Source organism: Bos taurus, chromosome 15 (assembly GCF_002263795.3).
Source record: "Bos taurus isolate L1 Dominette 01449 registration number 42190680 breed Hereford chromosome 15, ARS-UCD2.0, whole genome shotgun sequence".
NCBI lineage: Eukaryota > Metazoa > Chordata > Mammalia > Artiodactyla > Bovidae > Bos > Bos taurus.
The window spans coordinates 16,001,956-16,017,689 of NC_037342.1; the positions used below are offsets into that span (position 1 = coordinate 16,001,956).

General features: G+C 41.6%; 1 protein-coding gene across 2 annotated transcripts in view; it reads right to left on the reverse strand.

The window, feature by feature from the left end:
• Positions 1-254: 254 nt before the first annotated feature.
• C15H11orf97 (chromosome 15 C11orf97 homolog) overlaps positions 255-15,734 on the reverse strand; it is a 33,788-nt gene continuing 18,308 nt past the window's right edge. The window contains exons 3-5 of one of the 2 annotated variants that reach the window (XR_009490587.1): positions 13,908-14,033; positions 13,080-13,144; positions 255-562 (exon numbers count right to left, since the gene is read on the reverse strand). Coding sequence is in view for 1 of the 2 variants with exons in the window: in NM_001077076.2 (NP_001070544.1) it covers positions 558-562; positions 13,908-14,033 (131 nt within the window). In the remaining variant the exon portion in view is untranslated. 2 annotated transcript variants of the gene reach the window in all.

The following is a 15,734-nucleotide window of genomic DNA, read 5'->3' on the forward strand; positions in this document are numbered from 1 at the left end:
CAAGATCACTTCATAAATTTCCCACTTCCTTACTTTTTAATGGACAAAATTCTAGAGAAGTGATGAGTTCTACCAAGGCTAACATTAAAATGGTTGTCTCTGAGTCAGAGGCTTTTCATCTTTGCCATTCATTTACTAACTTTTACCTACATGGATAAAACTTTTACCTGGATATTCTTTTTAATGGATGACCATAATCATGCTACAGTGAAAGGTTAACATATTTACCTTGAGGACTCAATAAAATGCCTTTGTTTCTTATCATTTTTGGCATGTTTAATAAAATAAGCTGAATTAGACATCCAATGTATTCTAACTGTGACAACTAAAAATAAATATAATATTTTCTTTCATTGTTTTCAGGTACTTAGCGAACTTTACCAATAGTCTTTCGTTGCTTTGGATTAATTTACAGATAGGAAATAATACCGATAATAGGAATTACAGGCTAATATATGCTTCTTGTACACATCTAAACTGTGAAACAAGCTTGGGTTTCTTCTGTTTTTCAGACATCAGGAGAAAGCAGTTTCTTCTCAATGGAAAAGTTGTTCATCTTATCCTAGAGTAAAGAAATAAGTGGACAAATAAGCAAGTTTGTCCTTTGGGGGAAATGTTTTTTAGTCCCAACCCCATTTTAATCTAAAATTGATTTAATGTTCTCAACAGTGTTTCATTGGGCAGAGCACCATGTAAAAGCATGTAAATCACCCAAGAGATTCAAGTAACTGGAGAAACCTCAGTCTTCTAGATCCCCCTATCTCAGAGCATAGTGTCTGGACTGGCACCAGCATCATCACCTGGGTGCTGGTTAGAAATGCAAAACCTCAGACCCTACCCTAGACTGACTATATCAGAAACTGCTTTTTAATAACATACCCATGTAATTTACAGGCACATTAAAGCCTGAGAAGAGCTGGGCTAGATAACTTTATTATTATTGTTTTGTTGTTCAGTTATATGCCACAGAATACGAAGGAAATGATACAAGTAAATAACTCAATCTTATTAGTATAATCAAAGCAGGAGATACTTCACAGTCTCTAACTAAAGTGGTTTTTAAAATTTTTTTAAATTATAAAAGTATGATAACACATTGATAGGAGATTTGGAAAATACAGAACAAAGTTACATATAGTCCCACTATATATTACAATTATTTTATTATTTTTTTATTGGAGAATAATTGCTTTACAGTATTGTGTTGATTTCTGCCATACCTCAACATGTGTCAGTGCTTTTCAGGTCTACTATATCCTTCTACTTTGCTGTCTATTCATTCTAGTAATTTTTGAGAGTTTGATATTGAAACTCCAACCAAAAACTTCACCTTAAAAAAATAAAGATTTTTAGCTGGAGTTTCAACATCAAGCTCTCAAAAATTAATAGAATGGATAGACAGAAAAGTAGAAGGCAATAGAAAACCTGAAAAGCACTATGAACTGATTCAACATAACTAAGATTTATACAATTTTCACACAACAGCAGGATACAAACTCTATTCAAGTTCCCATGGACAACTGTAAGACACTGGAACATATCCAGGGACATAAAACAAGGTGCAAAAATTTCATGGTCTAAAGGCGTTGAACTCATACAGAGTCTGTTCTCCTATCACTGAGACATTATGTTAGAAATCAATATCAAAAGATATTTGAAAATAACCCACATATTTTCAAGTGCAATGTGACATTTTCCAAGACAGACATTTGACTTAGTCATTGAAAGCCTCAATAAAGTTAAAAGACTGAAAAAACACAGATTGCAGAGAAGAAAGCACTTAAATGAGAAATTGATATCAAAGATATTTTTTAAATACCATATATTTGGAAATTAAATGTCCACTTTTAAATGATGGGTGTATTGAAGAAGCCATAACAAGAAAAATTAGAAAATAATTGTAAGAGAATAAAAGTGAAAATAATTTATCAGAATTTGTTGTATGCAGCTGAAGTTGCTCAATGCAACTAAACACAATGTAGAATCTTGAACAGGTATGAAAACAAATAATGGAAACTAGCATAAAATTTTGTGAAATTTGAACAAAGCTGTACTTTAGTTAATAATACTGTGCTACTGCTGCTGCTAAGTCGCTTCAGTCGTGTCCGACTCTGTGCGACCCCATAGACGGCAGCCCACCAGGCTTCCCCGTCCCTGGGATTCTCCAGGCAAGAACACTGGAATGGGTTGCCATTGCCTTAATTTCTCGTTTTTCTTTTCTTTTTTTTACAGTTTAGCATTTCTTTGTATCCTCAGAATTGGATTAAAAGTTCCAAGCTTCAAAGTTTAAAAAAAAATTATTAAGATAATAAGCTGTCTAGACTTTTTGCAGTAATACTAGATGCCAGAATAAATGGGACGATATCAAAGTTTTGAGTGAACATAAATTAGAAATCTAGCATTCAATTCATACTTAGTCAAAGAAGTGGAACCAAAATGTCATAAATTTTTTAGTGAAGCAAAAATTCATAAGTTTCCTAAGCTATAAATATTATGTCAGATCTGAAGGTGGCTGGCAGTGAGGGGCAGCAGGGTCACTCTTCAACTGGCTTTTCTGGGTTTGGCATCTGAGAGAGAGTTTCTGACAGAGTAAAGGTACTCCTTTCTGCTACTCTCTTGAGATCTTTTAGGGGCAGGTCCCTATATCTGGGAACTGGAGATACAGAAACTGAGCGTTGGGGCAGGGAACTGCTCACTTAGCAGCAGAGCCGGGTTGGGCCAAGTGCTTAGGGTAGTGCCTTGCACAAATTCCAGGTCAAGTTAGTGGAGTAGGACGATCCTGGGCTCACCTCCTCCCAGGGACACACCAAAACTACAACCTCGTAGAGAACAACTGTCTCTCAGGACTGACCTGAAGACTAGCACAACAGACTTTCTACAACTAATGGTATAAGGATAAGGCCACGATGAGAAAGGCAGGAGGTGCAGAGTCCTGGTCTGTGAGAACCAAACCTTGGTTTTACTTCTGTGCGGCAACCCACAACCCCAAGAGACATCACAACCACAGAGGTACCCCCTGAGGAGACAGGGGGCCAAGTCCCAAATCATGCTCCCCAGCACCAGGACCTAACTGGGAAGCTGAGTCCCCAAAAGAGCTGGTTCTGAAAACCAGCAAGGATTAAATCTGGGGGCGTGGCAGTGGGGGGACGAGGATGGGGGCGTGCCCTGGGAAAGGGGGGAGACTTCACTCTTAAAGTACTCCTCGCAGAAACTCACTCACTCCAAACCCAGTGCAGAGGCAACAGCTTGAAAAGCTCCTGGGCCATACAAGATGGGGAGTCCTTGACTCATTTTGGGGCCCAGAGTGGGTGGGGTTTGTCATAGTCTTTGTAGACCGGGACCTGGGGACTGGAGTTGATGAGAAGAGGGACGCAGGGGACCCAAGTCTCAAGTGAAACAAGGGTGCTGTATTTGCAGAAACACATGTTTATATATCTTCATACAAGGCAGCTTTAGACAGTAAAAAAAACTGAACAAAAACAAAGCCAAGCAAATAACAGTCTTCAAAGGGCCAGAAAGCATTCCATATCCTGAGTAAGAGGGGCATAACTGAATAGATTACATTTAAGTAAGGTCACTGAGAGTTCCAGAAAAAATATCTATTTCTGCTTTATTGACTATGCCAAAGCCTTTGACTGTGTGGCTCACAATAAACTGTGGAAAATCCTGAAAGAGATGGGAATATCAGACCAACCTATCTGCCTCTTGAGAAATTTGTATGCAGGTCAGGAAGCAACAGTTAGAACTGGACATGGAACAACAGACTGGTTCCAAATAGGAAAAGGAGTACATCAAAGCTGTATATTGTCACCCTGCTTATTTAACTTAAATGCAGAGTAAGTACATCATGAGAAATGCTGGGCTGGAAGAAGCACAAGCTGGAATCAAGACTGCCGGGAGAAATATCAATAACCTCAGATATGCAGATGACACCACCCTTATGGCAGAAGGTGAAGAGGAACTAAAAAGCCTCTTGATGAAGGTGAAAGAGGAGAGTGAAAAAGTTGGCTTAAAACTCACCATTCAGAAAACGAAGATCATGGCATCTGGTGCCATCACTTCATGGGAAATAGATGGGGAAACAGTGGAAACAGTGGCTGACTTTATTTTTTGGGGGCTCCAAAATCACTGCAGGTGGTGCCTGCAGCCATGAAATTAAAAGACGCTTACTCCTTGGAAGAAAAGTTATGACCAACCTAGATAGCATATTGAAAAGCTGAGACATTACTTTGCCAATAAAGGTTCGTCTAGTCAAGGCTATGGTTTTTCCTGTGGTCATGTATGGATGTGAGAGTTGGACTGTGAAGAAAGCTGAGTGCCAAAGAATTGATGCTTTTGAACTGTGGTGTTGGAGAAGACTCTTGAGAGTCCCTTGGACTGCAAGGAGATCCAACCAGTCCATTCTAAAGGAGATCAGCCCTGGGATTTCTTTGGAAGGACTGATGCTAAAGCTGAAACTCCAGTACTTTGGCCACCTCATGCGAAGAGTTGACTCATTGGAAAAGACTCTGATGCTGGAAGGGATTGGGGGCAGGAGGAGAAGGGGACGACAGAGGATGAGATGGCTGGATGGCATCCATCATCCATCATCGATGGATGTGAATCTGAGTGAACTCCGGGAGTTGGTGATGGACAGGGAGGCCTGGCATGCTGCAATTCATGGGGTCTCGAAGAGTTGGACACGACTGAGCGACTGAACTGAACTGAACTGAACTGAAGGTCACTGAAGGGAGTCACTGATGGGAGTCACTGAAAGGAATCCAAGCAGGTGCCTCTTCTCATGATCTCAGTCCTGAGAACTGCGTGCATCTCTACTCGTTCCTGTTTTCCAAGAACGGATAAGGAATAGAGAATCCTTGAGAAACAGAACACAAAACAAAAGAATAACATATTGGATCCCTTAAAGCTGAACGTCCCCTGACAGGCGTCCAGTGGAACCTCCTCTGGGGGCGGAAGTGCCTGCCGAGCATCATTCGTTTTCACTTTCTTCCCACGTAGCTGGCCTGGTGCTAGTGAGCACCGTTTCTATCAGTCTCCATAAGACTAACTAACACTACCTGCTCTGGCCCTGCTTTCTCCTGAGAACCCAAGAGGCCAGGCCTACACACCAGCACCTGCTCCCTACAGTGGTCACAGCCAGGTCTGTGGACATTTGGACCAGGAACCGACTCCACCTACTAGGATGTCTGCTGCAGTCACAGGGAAGCCTGCCTGGGGACCAACCTCACCCACCATCACACCCACAAAAACTGTTGTCCACCCATCACAGGAGGGCACACGCAGCCTGCACTGGGGATACCCCTGGGGCACCTGGCTGTGTTGACCAGGGGAGATTGTACCGCTGGGCCCTATAGGATACCTCCTACACAAGGTCACCCTTTCAAGACTGGGCGATGAAGCTGATATATGCAGAAACAGAGTTCAGGAGTCAGTCAGTTCAGCAGTGTCTGACTCTTTGCAACCCCATGGACTTCAGCACACCAGGCTTCCTTGTCCATCACCAACTCCCGGAGCCTGTTCAAACTCATGTCCATCGAGTTGGTGATGGCATCCAACCAGATCTCATCCTCTGTCATCCCCTTCTCCTCCAGCCTTCAGTGTTTCCCAGCATCAGGGTCTTTTCCAATGAGTCAGTTCTTTGCATCAGGTGGCCCAAGAATTGGAGTTTCAGCTTCAGCATCAGTCCTTCCAATGAATATTCAGGACTTATTTCCTTTAGGATGGACTGGTTGGATCTCTTTGCAGTCCAAGGGACTCTCAAGAGTCTTCTGCAACACCACAGTTCAAAAGCATCAATTCTTCAGTGCCCAGTTTTCTTTTTAGTCCAACTCTCACATCCATACATGACCACTGGAAAAACCATAGCTTTGACTATATGGACCTCTGTTGGCAAAGTAATGTCTTTGCTTTTTAATATGCTGTCTAGGTTTGTCATAGCTTTTCTTCCAAGAAGCAAGTGTCTTTTAATTTCATGGCTGCAGTCACCATCTGCAGTGATTTTGGAGCCTCCCAAAATAAGTCTGTCACTGTGTCCATTGTTTCCCCATCTATTTGCCATGAAGTGATGGGACCAGATGTCATGATATTCATTTTTTGAATGTTGAGTTTTAAGCCAGCTTTTTCACTCTCCTCTTTCACTCTCATCAAGAGGCTCTTTAGTTCTTCACTTTCTGCCATAAGGGTGGTGTCATCTGCGTATCTGAGGTTATTAATATTTCTCCTGGCAATCTTGATTCCAGCTTGTACTTCAGTCCAGCATTTTGCATGATGTACTCTGCATATAAGTTAAATAAGCTGGGTGATGATATACAGCCTTGACGTACTCCTTTCCCAGTTTGGAACCAGTCTGTTTTTCCATGTCCGGTCTGGTTAGAAATGGAATTAGGCAAAATGAAAAAACTACAGAATATCTTTCAAAGGGAAGAATAAGACAAAACATCGGTGGTGGGGTGGGGGGAGGGGGGGTGGGTGGGGAAAAGAGCTAAAGGAAAAGGAGATAAAGTTTATCAGATAAAGAATTAAAAGTAACAATCATAAGATGTTTATCAGACTCAGTAGAAAACTGGATGCATTTAGGGAGAGAATCAACAAAAGGCTAAAAGGATTGTAAGCCTCTTTCACCAAAGGGCTAGAAGATATAAAAAAAGAAAGTTTTTACAGTTTTGAATTCATTAACTGAAGTAAAAAATACACTAGCAGAAACCAGCAGGAGATCAGATAATACAAAAATAAAAATACAGACCAGTGATCTGGAAGATAAGGATAGTAGAAGTCACTCAATCAGAATAGCAAAAGGGAAAGAAAACAAAATAAATAAGAAGAGGGCTCATGAGGGGTCCCAGCTCCTCTGGCAGCAGGAGGAGCAGCAGTGGACAGGCAGCCCAGCTTCTGGATTTCTCTCAGCCCCCACAGTGTGCGCCCGACAAGGGCAGCTCCGCATAGAGGACAGCAAAGGAAGACTCCAAGAGGAGAGCTTGGAGGTTGCCATCTAAACCTGCTCCTCCAAAAGTGGAAACAGAGCCAAAAAAGGCAGCAGGATGGGATACATCTTCGGACAGAAAAGTGCAAACAAAACGGAAAGGGGGAGCGAAGGGAAAACAGGCAGAAGTGACTAAACCTCTGGTTGGAGGTTTGCCTGCATAAAATGGAGAAACTGAAAATGAGGACAGCCCAGACTCTGAGGAAGCAGGAAAGAAAGAAGCTATGTGTGGTTAACATCACACACCGGGTCCTATCGGTGGTCCCTGTCTACCTTCTCATTCAATCCAGATGAATATTTTTATTAATTAGTTTGTAAATGCAAGTTTTTTTTAGCAGTTCTAGTAGTATTTTTAAGAAAGGGAATCCCACTTCATTTTTAAAGTGTAAGTGCTTGTTTTCTTTAAATTGGAGTATAGTTGATTTACACTGTTGTGTTAGTTTCACGTGTATAGCGAAGTGAATCAGTGTATATGCATGTATACATATACATAGATCCACTCTTTTCTAGATTCTTTTCCTATATAGGCCATTACAGAGTACTGAGTAGAGCTCCCTGTACTATAGAGTAGGTCCTCATTAGTCATCTATTTTATATAAACTATGTGTCTTTGTCAACCCCAATATGTTCCCCCCTTCCCCGCTGGTAACCGTAAGTTTGTTTTCTACATCTGTGACTCTATTTGTTTTGTAAATAAGCTTATTTGTACCATTTTTAAAGATTCCACACATAAGTGATATCATATGGTATTTGTCTTTCTCCGTCTGACGTTACTCAGTATGACAATCTCTAGGTCCATCCATGTTGCTGTTGTAAACAATTTGCTGGTTGCTTTGTTTGTTTCTTTTTTTGGTCCAATCAGAAATAGTGGGATATTGAATATGGGAAATTTTGATTGTGTTAGGTGTCAGCTTAATATTCCATAGATGGGGTAGCTTTTATATCCTATGATACAAAGAATACCAAATGACAGTTTGGAGTCAGTTGTGCATTTAATGTCTTGAATACTTTTTTTTTTTTTTTGGCTGTGCCACATGGCATGCAGGATCTTAGTTCCCCGAGCAGGGATCGAACCCATGCTCCCTGCATTGGGAGCGTAGAGTCTTAACTACAGGACCACCAGGGAAGTCTCACTGAACACTTTACTTCTCTTCCCATGTTGATTTTGGGTAGAATTATTTCCTAAAACAAACCACTCCTTGATCTTGGCTATCCTGGTCAGAATTTTGTGCACTCTGTACCATCTTTCTTTGGTCATGGTAGTCCAATTTTCCTGGTAACTTTGTTAATGTGCTGTGAATTCATCAAAAACTTGAAAAACTTGAGTAGATTTTGTATATAATATCAAATTGTGAATTAGTGGGACTTATGACATAACAGACCCACTCCAGTGTTCTTGCCTGGAGAATCCCAGGGACGGGGGAGCCTGGTGGGCTGCCGTCTATGGGGTCGCACAGAGTCGGACACGACTGAAGTGACTTAGCTTAGCTTATGACATAACAGCACATCAACATTTGAAGATATTGGTACTTGTATCCTGTTAAGGAAAATTTGCCTCGACCTTTTCAGCTGGAAAGTCACTGGAATAACTATTCAGAAAGAATCACATCTACATGATTTTTTAGATTTTTCGGTATGTATATTAAGAATTGTGTACAAACTGAAATGTCTGTGTCCTGATCCTCAAAACAACCAGTAAAATCTCAGTCATGAAAGAAAAGAAAACAAAAGTGAGGATAGTAAAGGGACCACTGAGAGAACGTCAAGGGGAGGAACAGTCACATAAAAGAGGTCCCAGAACAAGAAAGAGAAAGGGACAGAAAGCTTATTTGAAGAGATAATGGCTGAAAGCTTCCCTAATCTGGCAAAGGAACCAGACAACCAAGTCCAGGAAGCCCTGAGTCCCAAACAAGATGTACCCAAAGAGACCCCCACTAAGACACATAATTAAAATGTCAAACTATCCCACAGGCCTCATGGCCAAAAAAAAAAAAACCCAGAACATAAACAACAGAAGTGGGTTTCCTGGTGGTTCAGTGGTGAAGAATCCACCTGCCAATGCAGGATACATGGGTTTGGTCCCTGGTGCAGGAAGGGATCCCTGATCCCTTAGTTGCCGTGAAGCAACTAAGCCTGTGGGCCACAACTACTGAGCCCAAGAGCAGCAACTCCTGAAGCCTGTGAGCCCTGGAAACCATGCTCCGCAACAAGGCAGGCCACGGCCACGAGAGGCCCGAGCACCGCAACCAGTGAGTGGCCCTTACTCTCCGCAGCTAGAGAAAGCCCACATGGCAATGAAGACAGCACAGCCAAAAACTAAAAGGTAAAGGGTTACCCTTTTTGCTTTGGGGATGCTGATAAGACTCTGATTCCTATTCTAAGTGCTGGTTACTCAGATGTGCTCAGTTTGTGAAAACTGAGCTGTACACCTACAATATGTGAACTTATTTGTATGTATATTATGCTTCAGTTTTTAGGTCTCTCCTCTAGTGTCTTTCTCCTCCCTAGAGACAACTTCTATAACCAGTTTCTACGTCCTTCTTGAGTTATTTTAAGCATATAAAAGTTTATATCTTTTAAAATATATATATTATATTATGCATATTACTTATATATGTATGTGTGTGTGTAAGTCGCTCAGTTGTGTCCGACTCTTTGAGACCCCATGGACTGTAGCCCACCAGGCTCCTCTGTCCATGGGATTCTCCAGGCAAGAATACTGGAGTGGGTTGCCATGCCCTTCTCCCAGGGATTTTCCCAACCCAGGGATCAAACCCAGGTCTTCTGCATTACAGACAGATTACTTACTGTTTGAGCTACCCGGGAAACTCCATTTATATACATATGTATGCAAAAGCTTTTCTACTACACTTGATAAAGGCTTGAGAAAGAACAACAACAACAACAAAGACACAAATTGGAAAACATAAACTAAATGAAAGCACTGAATTGAAATACAAAGGGTAAAACAAATTAGATAAAAGTAAAACATCATCATTGGAGAAGGCAATGGCACCCCACTCCAGTACTCTTGCCTGGAAAATCCATGGACAGAGGAGCCTGGTAGGCTGCAGTCTCTGGGGTCGCAAAGAGTCGGACACGACTGAGCAACTTCACTTTCACTTTTCACTTTCATGCATTGGAGAAGGCAATGGCAACCCACTCCAGTGTTCTTGCCTGGAGAATCCCAGGGACGGCGGAGCCTGGTGGGCTGACGTCTATGGGGTCACACAGAGTCGGACACGACTGAAGTGACTTAGCATTAGCATTAGCAAAACATCATCATAGAGTCCAGTTGTTTCTAAACATCGCTGCTCATTAGAATTACATCTGCAATTCTGGAGAAAAAACCAGTACCTGGGCATTTGTATTTTTCAAAAAATTCCAAGATAATTCTAATGTACTTTTGGATTTTAAAAAGTGATTACAGGTTTTTTTTTTAATTAAATGGTAGTTTTAGTGATATAGAATTCTATTATTTTCTGTTGACCAATCATGATACAATGGTATTAAAATGAGTAATAGTTACATAATCACAGTAGTAAAAAATGTTTATCAGTTTTCACAATCAATAGCCAGACAAAAAAATAAAAGATAATTTCAATTGCAAGCCATAATAGAAACATGATTAACCTAACAATTTAACGTAATTATGTACAATTTGGGGAGTTAAGTACAGTGATGTTGTAGGTGGAAGTGCATACATGTACACATTTTCATCCACTCAGCCAGTCTATGACTTTTGGTTGGTGCATCTAATTCATTTATATTTAAGGTAATTTTCGATATGTATGATCCTATTACTATTAATTACTTTTTTTTTTTAGGTCTTTTTCTTCTCTTGTGTTTCCTGCCTAGAGAAGTTCCTTTAGCATTTGTTGTAAAGCTGGTTTGGTGGTGCTGAATTCTCTTAACTTTTGCTTGTCTGGAAAGCTTTTGATTTCTCCAGCAAATCTGAACAGGAGTCTTGCTGGGTTGAGTATTCTTGTCTAACCTAAGTGTTTTAGAATTTAGAACTACAATTGATTCTAGAATTAAAAAGGATTCTAATTTTAAATGGCGTGTGTTAAATGTTGGAGGAGTCACAACTCCAGTGATCACTACACTGCAGACAGTGATTCTTCCTATCAATTATCAACCGATTCTTATGGATTCATCAGCTATGATTTGTATAGCAGATAGAAGCATTTTAGATGGCAAAATGCAGCTGGTAACTTACAGAGTTGTAGCTAAAACATTCAACAATAACAGTTACTGTAACATGATCACTGTAAGAGCTTGACAGTGGGCTGGAGATAGAGGGCTGAGGGCTGCTAGGAAGGTAATGTGGAAGAGTATCAATGAGTGGGAGCTGTGAATAAGTTTCTCCTAAACTGTATGGGTGAAAGTATTGTAATTATAGTCCAAATCAAACATATGTTTTTTATTATATGCCCTTAATTGATAAGTCAGGGAATCTGTTGCACTTCTATGTCTTAAGCTGAAGGTAACTTGTTCTTCAAACCGGTCTTATAATATGACCTTAGAAAATCACCTTTAAAATAAATTGCTTTGTGAGTTTTATTGGAATGTTGGATTTACCCTCTAGAGTTGGGACCTGAGTAACTGGGTGGAAAGTTGAAATAAACAGTCCCCGCTGGGCAAGTGTCCCAGACTTGGGTTGAACAAGCAGTACTTTAGGACACGCACATCTGTGGGTTTTCATTCAGTTGCCTCCCAGGTCCCTAACCCTGCATTCCTTGGCCCTGGCATTTGAGCCTGTTTAACCACTGCTATTCAGCCCTTGTTGTCCGATGTGTGAATTTCTCTGCAGTGGTTTCACAGAGGTTGAAGCATAGTGTTGGAAGTGAGACAGACATCGGCTTATAGTTCTGGCCTCACTACTCCCTAGACACAGGAAGTTGGGTAATGCAAAAAGTCTCCAAGCCTCAATTTTCTCACCTGGAAAATGGAGACTAAAACCCTCATCTTGTGTGACTCTGCAGATTACATAACTATAAAACTCCCGCTGCCATGCCTGGCACACTGTAAATGGTGATTACGACTACGTTATTATTATTAAACCCAGGTGTCCATTACTGGTTCCTTTTTGCTACGTGAATCCCTTAGGTAACAAGTTTTTATCTTTTCACTTTGTGTGTCAGTCTTTAGTGGCTGTATTTTCCTCCTGCTGCTGCTGCTGCTAAGTCGCTTCAGTCGTGTCCGACTCTGTGCGACCCCATAGACGGCAGCCCACCAGACTCCGCCGTCCCTGGGATTCTCCAGGCAAGAACACTGGAGTGGGTTGCCATTTTCTTCTCCAGTGCATGAAAGTGAAAAGTGAAAGGGAAGTTGTTCAGTCGTGTCCGACTCTTAGCAACCCCATGGACTGCAGCCCACCAGGCCCCTCTCTCCATGGGATTTTCCAGGCAAGAGTACCAGAGTGGGTTGCCAGTGCCTTCTCCATATTTTCCTCCTACTGAATCCATATTCCAGAGGCCGCCTCCCTGGGAGCCCCTTCTTTTGTGGCACTTGGGCTGAGCCCTCACCTGCCTCCAGGCCCAGCGGACAGCCCAGCTCCTATGCACTGCTGACTCACAGAGCTGCTGGTGTCTAGTCACTTCTTCTCACTAGCTGACTGACTTGAGTAAATTATTTCAAGCTTTCTAGGTCTCATTTTTCTCATCTGTGAAAAGAACTGTACCTGCTTCATATGATTGTTGTGAAGATTTAATAGATAATTACATTAAAAGGGTCTAGAATACAAAGCGCTCCATAGCACTTGCCAGTATGACTCACATTTAGGTAAAGAGTACCCAAGCTTGGCACTTACCCACTTCTCTCTTCTCAGCCCAGGGTTCCCTCTCAACGTAGAGCTGTTTTCAGGACCTAACTGCATGTCCCTCCACTATCTGGACACTGCTTGTACCCCCATGTGAGAATCCCTGCCTTCTCCACATCCTGCCACAAATATTGCTGGCAGACGCTGGCAGGAGAGTGAGGAATGAGTAATACTTTTTTCCCCAAACATACTGTCTGTGAGGAACAGTGTACTGGGGCCACCCTGTTGGCCTCCTACCTAAAATAGGATAAAACTCATGGAACCAAGTAAAACAGTTACCTTATTCTTCCTGAATTTCGTCATCTCTCTTTCCTCATTGCCACTAGTAAACACAGATCAACCATCTACAAGAAAAGGACAGTGCAAGATTCCTACCCACTGAGTCTGTGGGCTGCAAAGTGTGCCACGGATAAAAAGAGTCAGGGGTGTAACTCAGGAGTGTGAACTTCTATTGTATCCATGGGGTAAATTGGTTACCTGAACTATAACTGTTCAAGTTCCACAATAAAGCAATGAATTGAACTGCTGAACTACAAGTAACCTGAGAGAAACAAGTCAAAAAAAGATTGGATTTTGACTGAGAACTATAAATAAAACACATCACTGGTTTATAAACTGCTCAGCGCTAGTGGTAAAGAACCTGCCTGCCAATGCAGGAGTCGTAAGATGCAGGTTTGATCCCTGGGTTGGGAAGATCCCCTAGAGAAGGGAATGGCAACCCACTCCAGTATTCTTGTCTGGAGAACCCTTTGGATAGAGGCATCTGGTGGGCTACAATCCATGGGTTTGCAAACAGTCGGACATAATGGAAGTGACTTAGGACAGCATAGCAATAGCACCCTCCACACTGGGCTTGGAAATCAAGTATGAAAGAAAGAGTTAGTCGCTCAGCATGTCCAACTCTTTGTGATCCCATGGACTGTAGCCCACCAAGATTCTCTGTCCATGGGATTCCCCAGGCAAGAATACTGGAGTGGGTTGCCATGCCCTTCTCCAGGGGATCTTCCCGACTCTAGGATCAAACCCAGATCTCCCTCACTGAAGACAGATTCTTTACCATCTGAGCCACCAGGGAGCAGGGGGAAATCAAGGGTATCAGGATCTTACTTCTCAGGCCTCCGTGCCTTGAATAGTATTTGGCTTGTGGCAGTAAGCTGTTCCTGCTCTGCAGTCCTGGCTTCAAGCCTCCCACAGGGAGGTTCCTTTTAATGCTCCAAATCCCTTCCAGGGCCACTGTCAATATTTTCAAAAGCAAGATAATGATTATTAGTTTCTACTGTTTTTAGCACAGAGTGTTTTTAAACTATTTACCTGGTGATTATTTTTCTCAGATTTGGATGGAGACTTATTTGAGTTAATTACACTACCCAAAGACTTTAGCATTTGTTTAATGTGTAATTCCAGTTCATTTGTTCAATTATTTCCTATGCAGTTAAACATCTACAGTGCTACTAATTTAACTTCCCCTGAAGAAAGAGATGAAAAGTCATTAAAGAAACCAACATCAAAACACAGAGAAATTAGGAATATGTAATAGGTAAAACGTGGACTTCATTGGTCAGTCTTATCTGATTCTGATTTAACTTCTAGAAGCACAAAATATTTCCAAAGATAACATAACCTAAAGTTACCAGATTAACTCCTCCAGTAGATCCTACAATCTTTTAAACTAGATGCTGGTTAATCTTCCCCTTGAAACAGTAAACTAACTGGAAAACATCACGGCAAAATATTTGTAACGTAATGTCTATTAAGAGGAGGTGGCAAGAATACACAGAAGAACTGTACAAGAAAGATCTTCATGAACCAGATAATCATGAAGGTGTGATCACCCACCCTCACCTAGAGCCTGACATCCTGGAATGTGAAGTCAGGTGGGCCTTAGGAAGCATCACTACGAACAAAGCTAGTGGAGGTGATGGAATTCCAGTTGAGCTATTTCAAATCCTAAAAGATGATGCTGTGAAAGTGCTGCACTCAATATGCCAGCAAATGTGGGAAACTCAGCAGTGGCCAAAGGACTGGAAAAGGTCAGTTTTCATTCCAGTCCCAAAGAAAGGTAATACCAAAGAATGTTCACATTATCACACAAGTGCACTCATCTCACACACTAGTAAAGTAATGCTTAGGATTCTCTAAGCCAGGCTTCAGCAATATGTAAACCATGAACTTCCAGATGTTCAAGCCGGTTTTAGAAAAGGCAGAGGAACCAGAGATCAAATTGACAACATCTGCTGGATCATTGAAAAACCAAGAGAGTTCCAGAAAAACATCTATTTCTGCTTTATTGACTATGCCAAAGCCTTTGACTATGTGGATCACAATAAACTGTAGAAAATTCTGAAGGAGATGGGAATACCAGACCACCTGACCTGCCTCCTGAGAAACCTGTATACAGGTCAGGAAGCAACAGTTAGAACTGGACATGGAACAACAGACTGGTTCCAAATAGGAAAAGGAGAAGGTCAAGGCTGTATATTGTCACCCTGCTTATTTAACTTATATGCAGAGTACATCATGAGAAATGCTGGGCTGGAAGAAGCACAAGCTGGAATCAAGATTGCCAGGAGAAATATCAATAACCTCAGATATGCAGATGACACCACCCTTATGGCAGAAAGTGAAAAAGAACTAACGAGCCTCTTGATGAAAGTGAAAGAGGAGTGTGAAAAAGTTGGCTTAAAGCTCAACATTCAGAAAACTAAGATCATGGCTTCTGGTCCCATCACTTCATGGGAAATAGATGGGGAAACAGTGGAAACAGTGGCTGACTTTATTTTTCTAGACTCCAAAATCACTGCAGATGGTAACTGCCGCCATGAAATTAAAAGACACTTACTCCTTGGAAGGAAAGTTATGACCAACCTAGATAGCATATTCAAAAGCAGAGACATTACTTTGCCAACAAAGGTCCGTCTAGTCAAGGCTATGGTT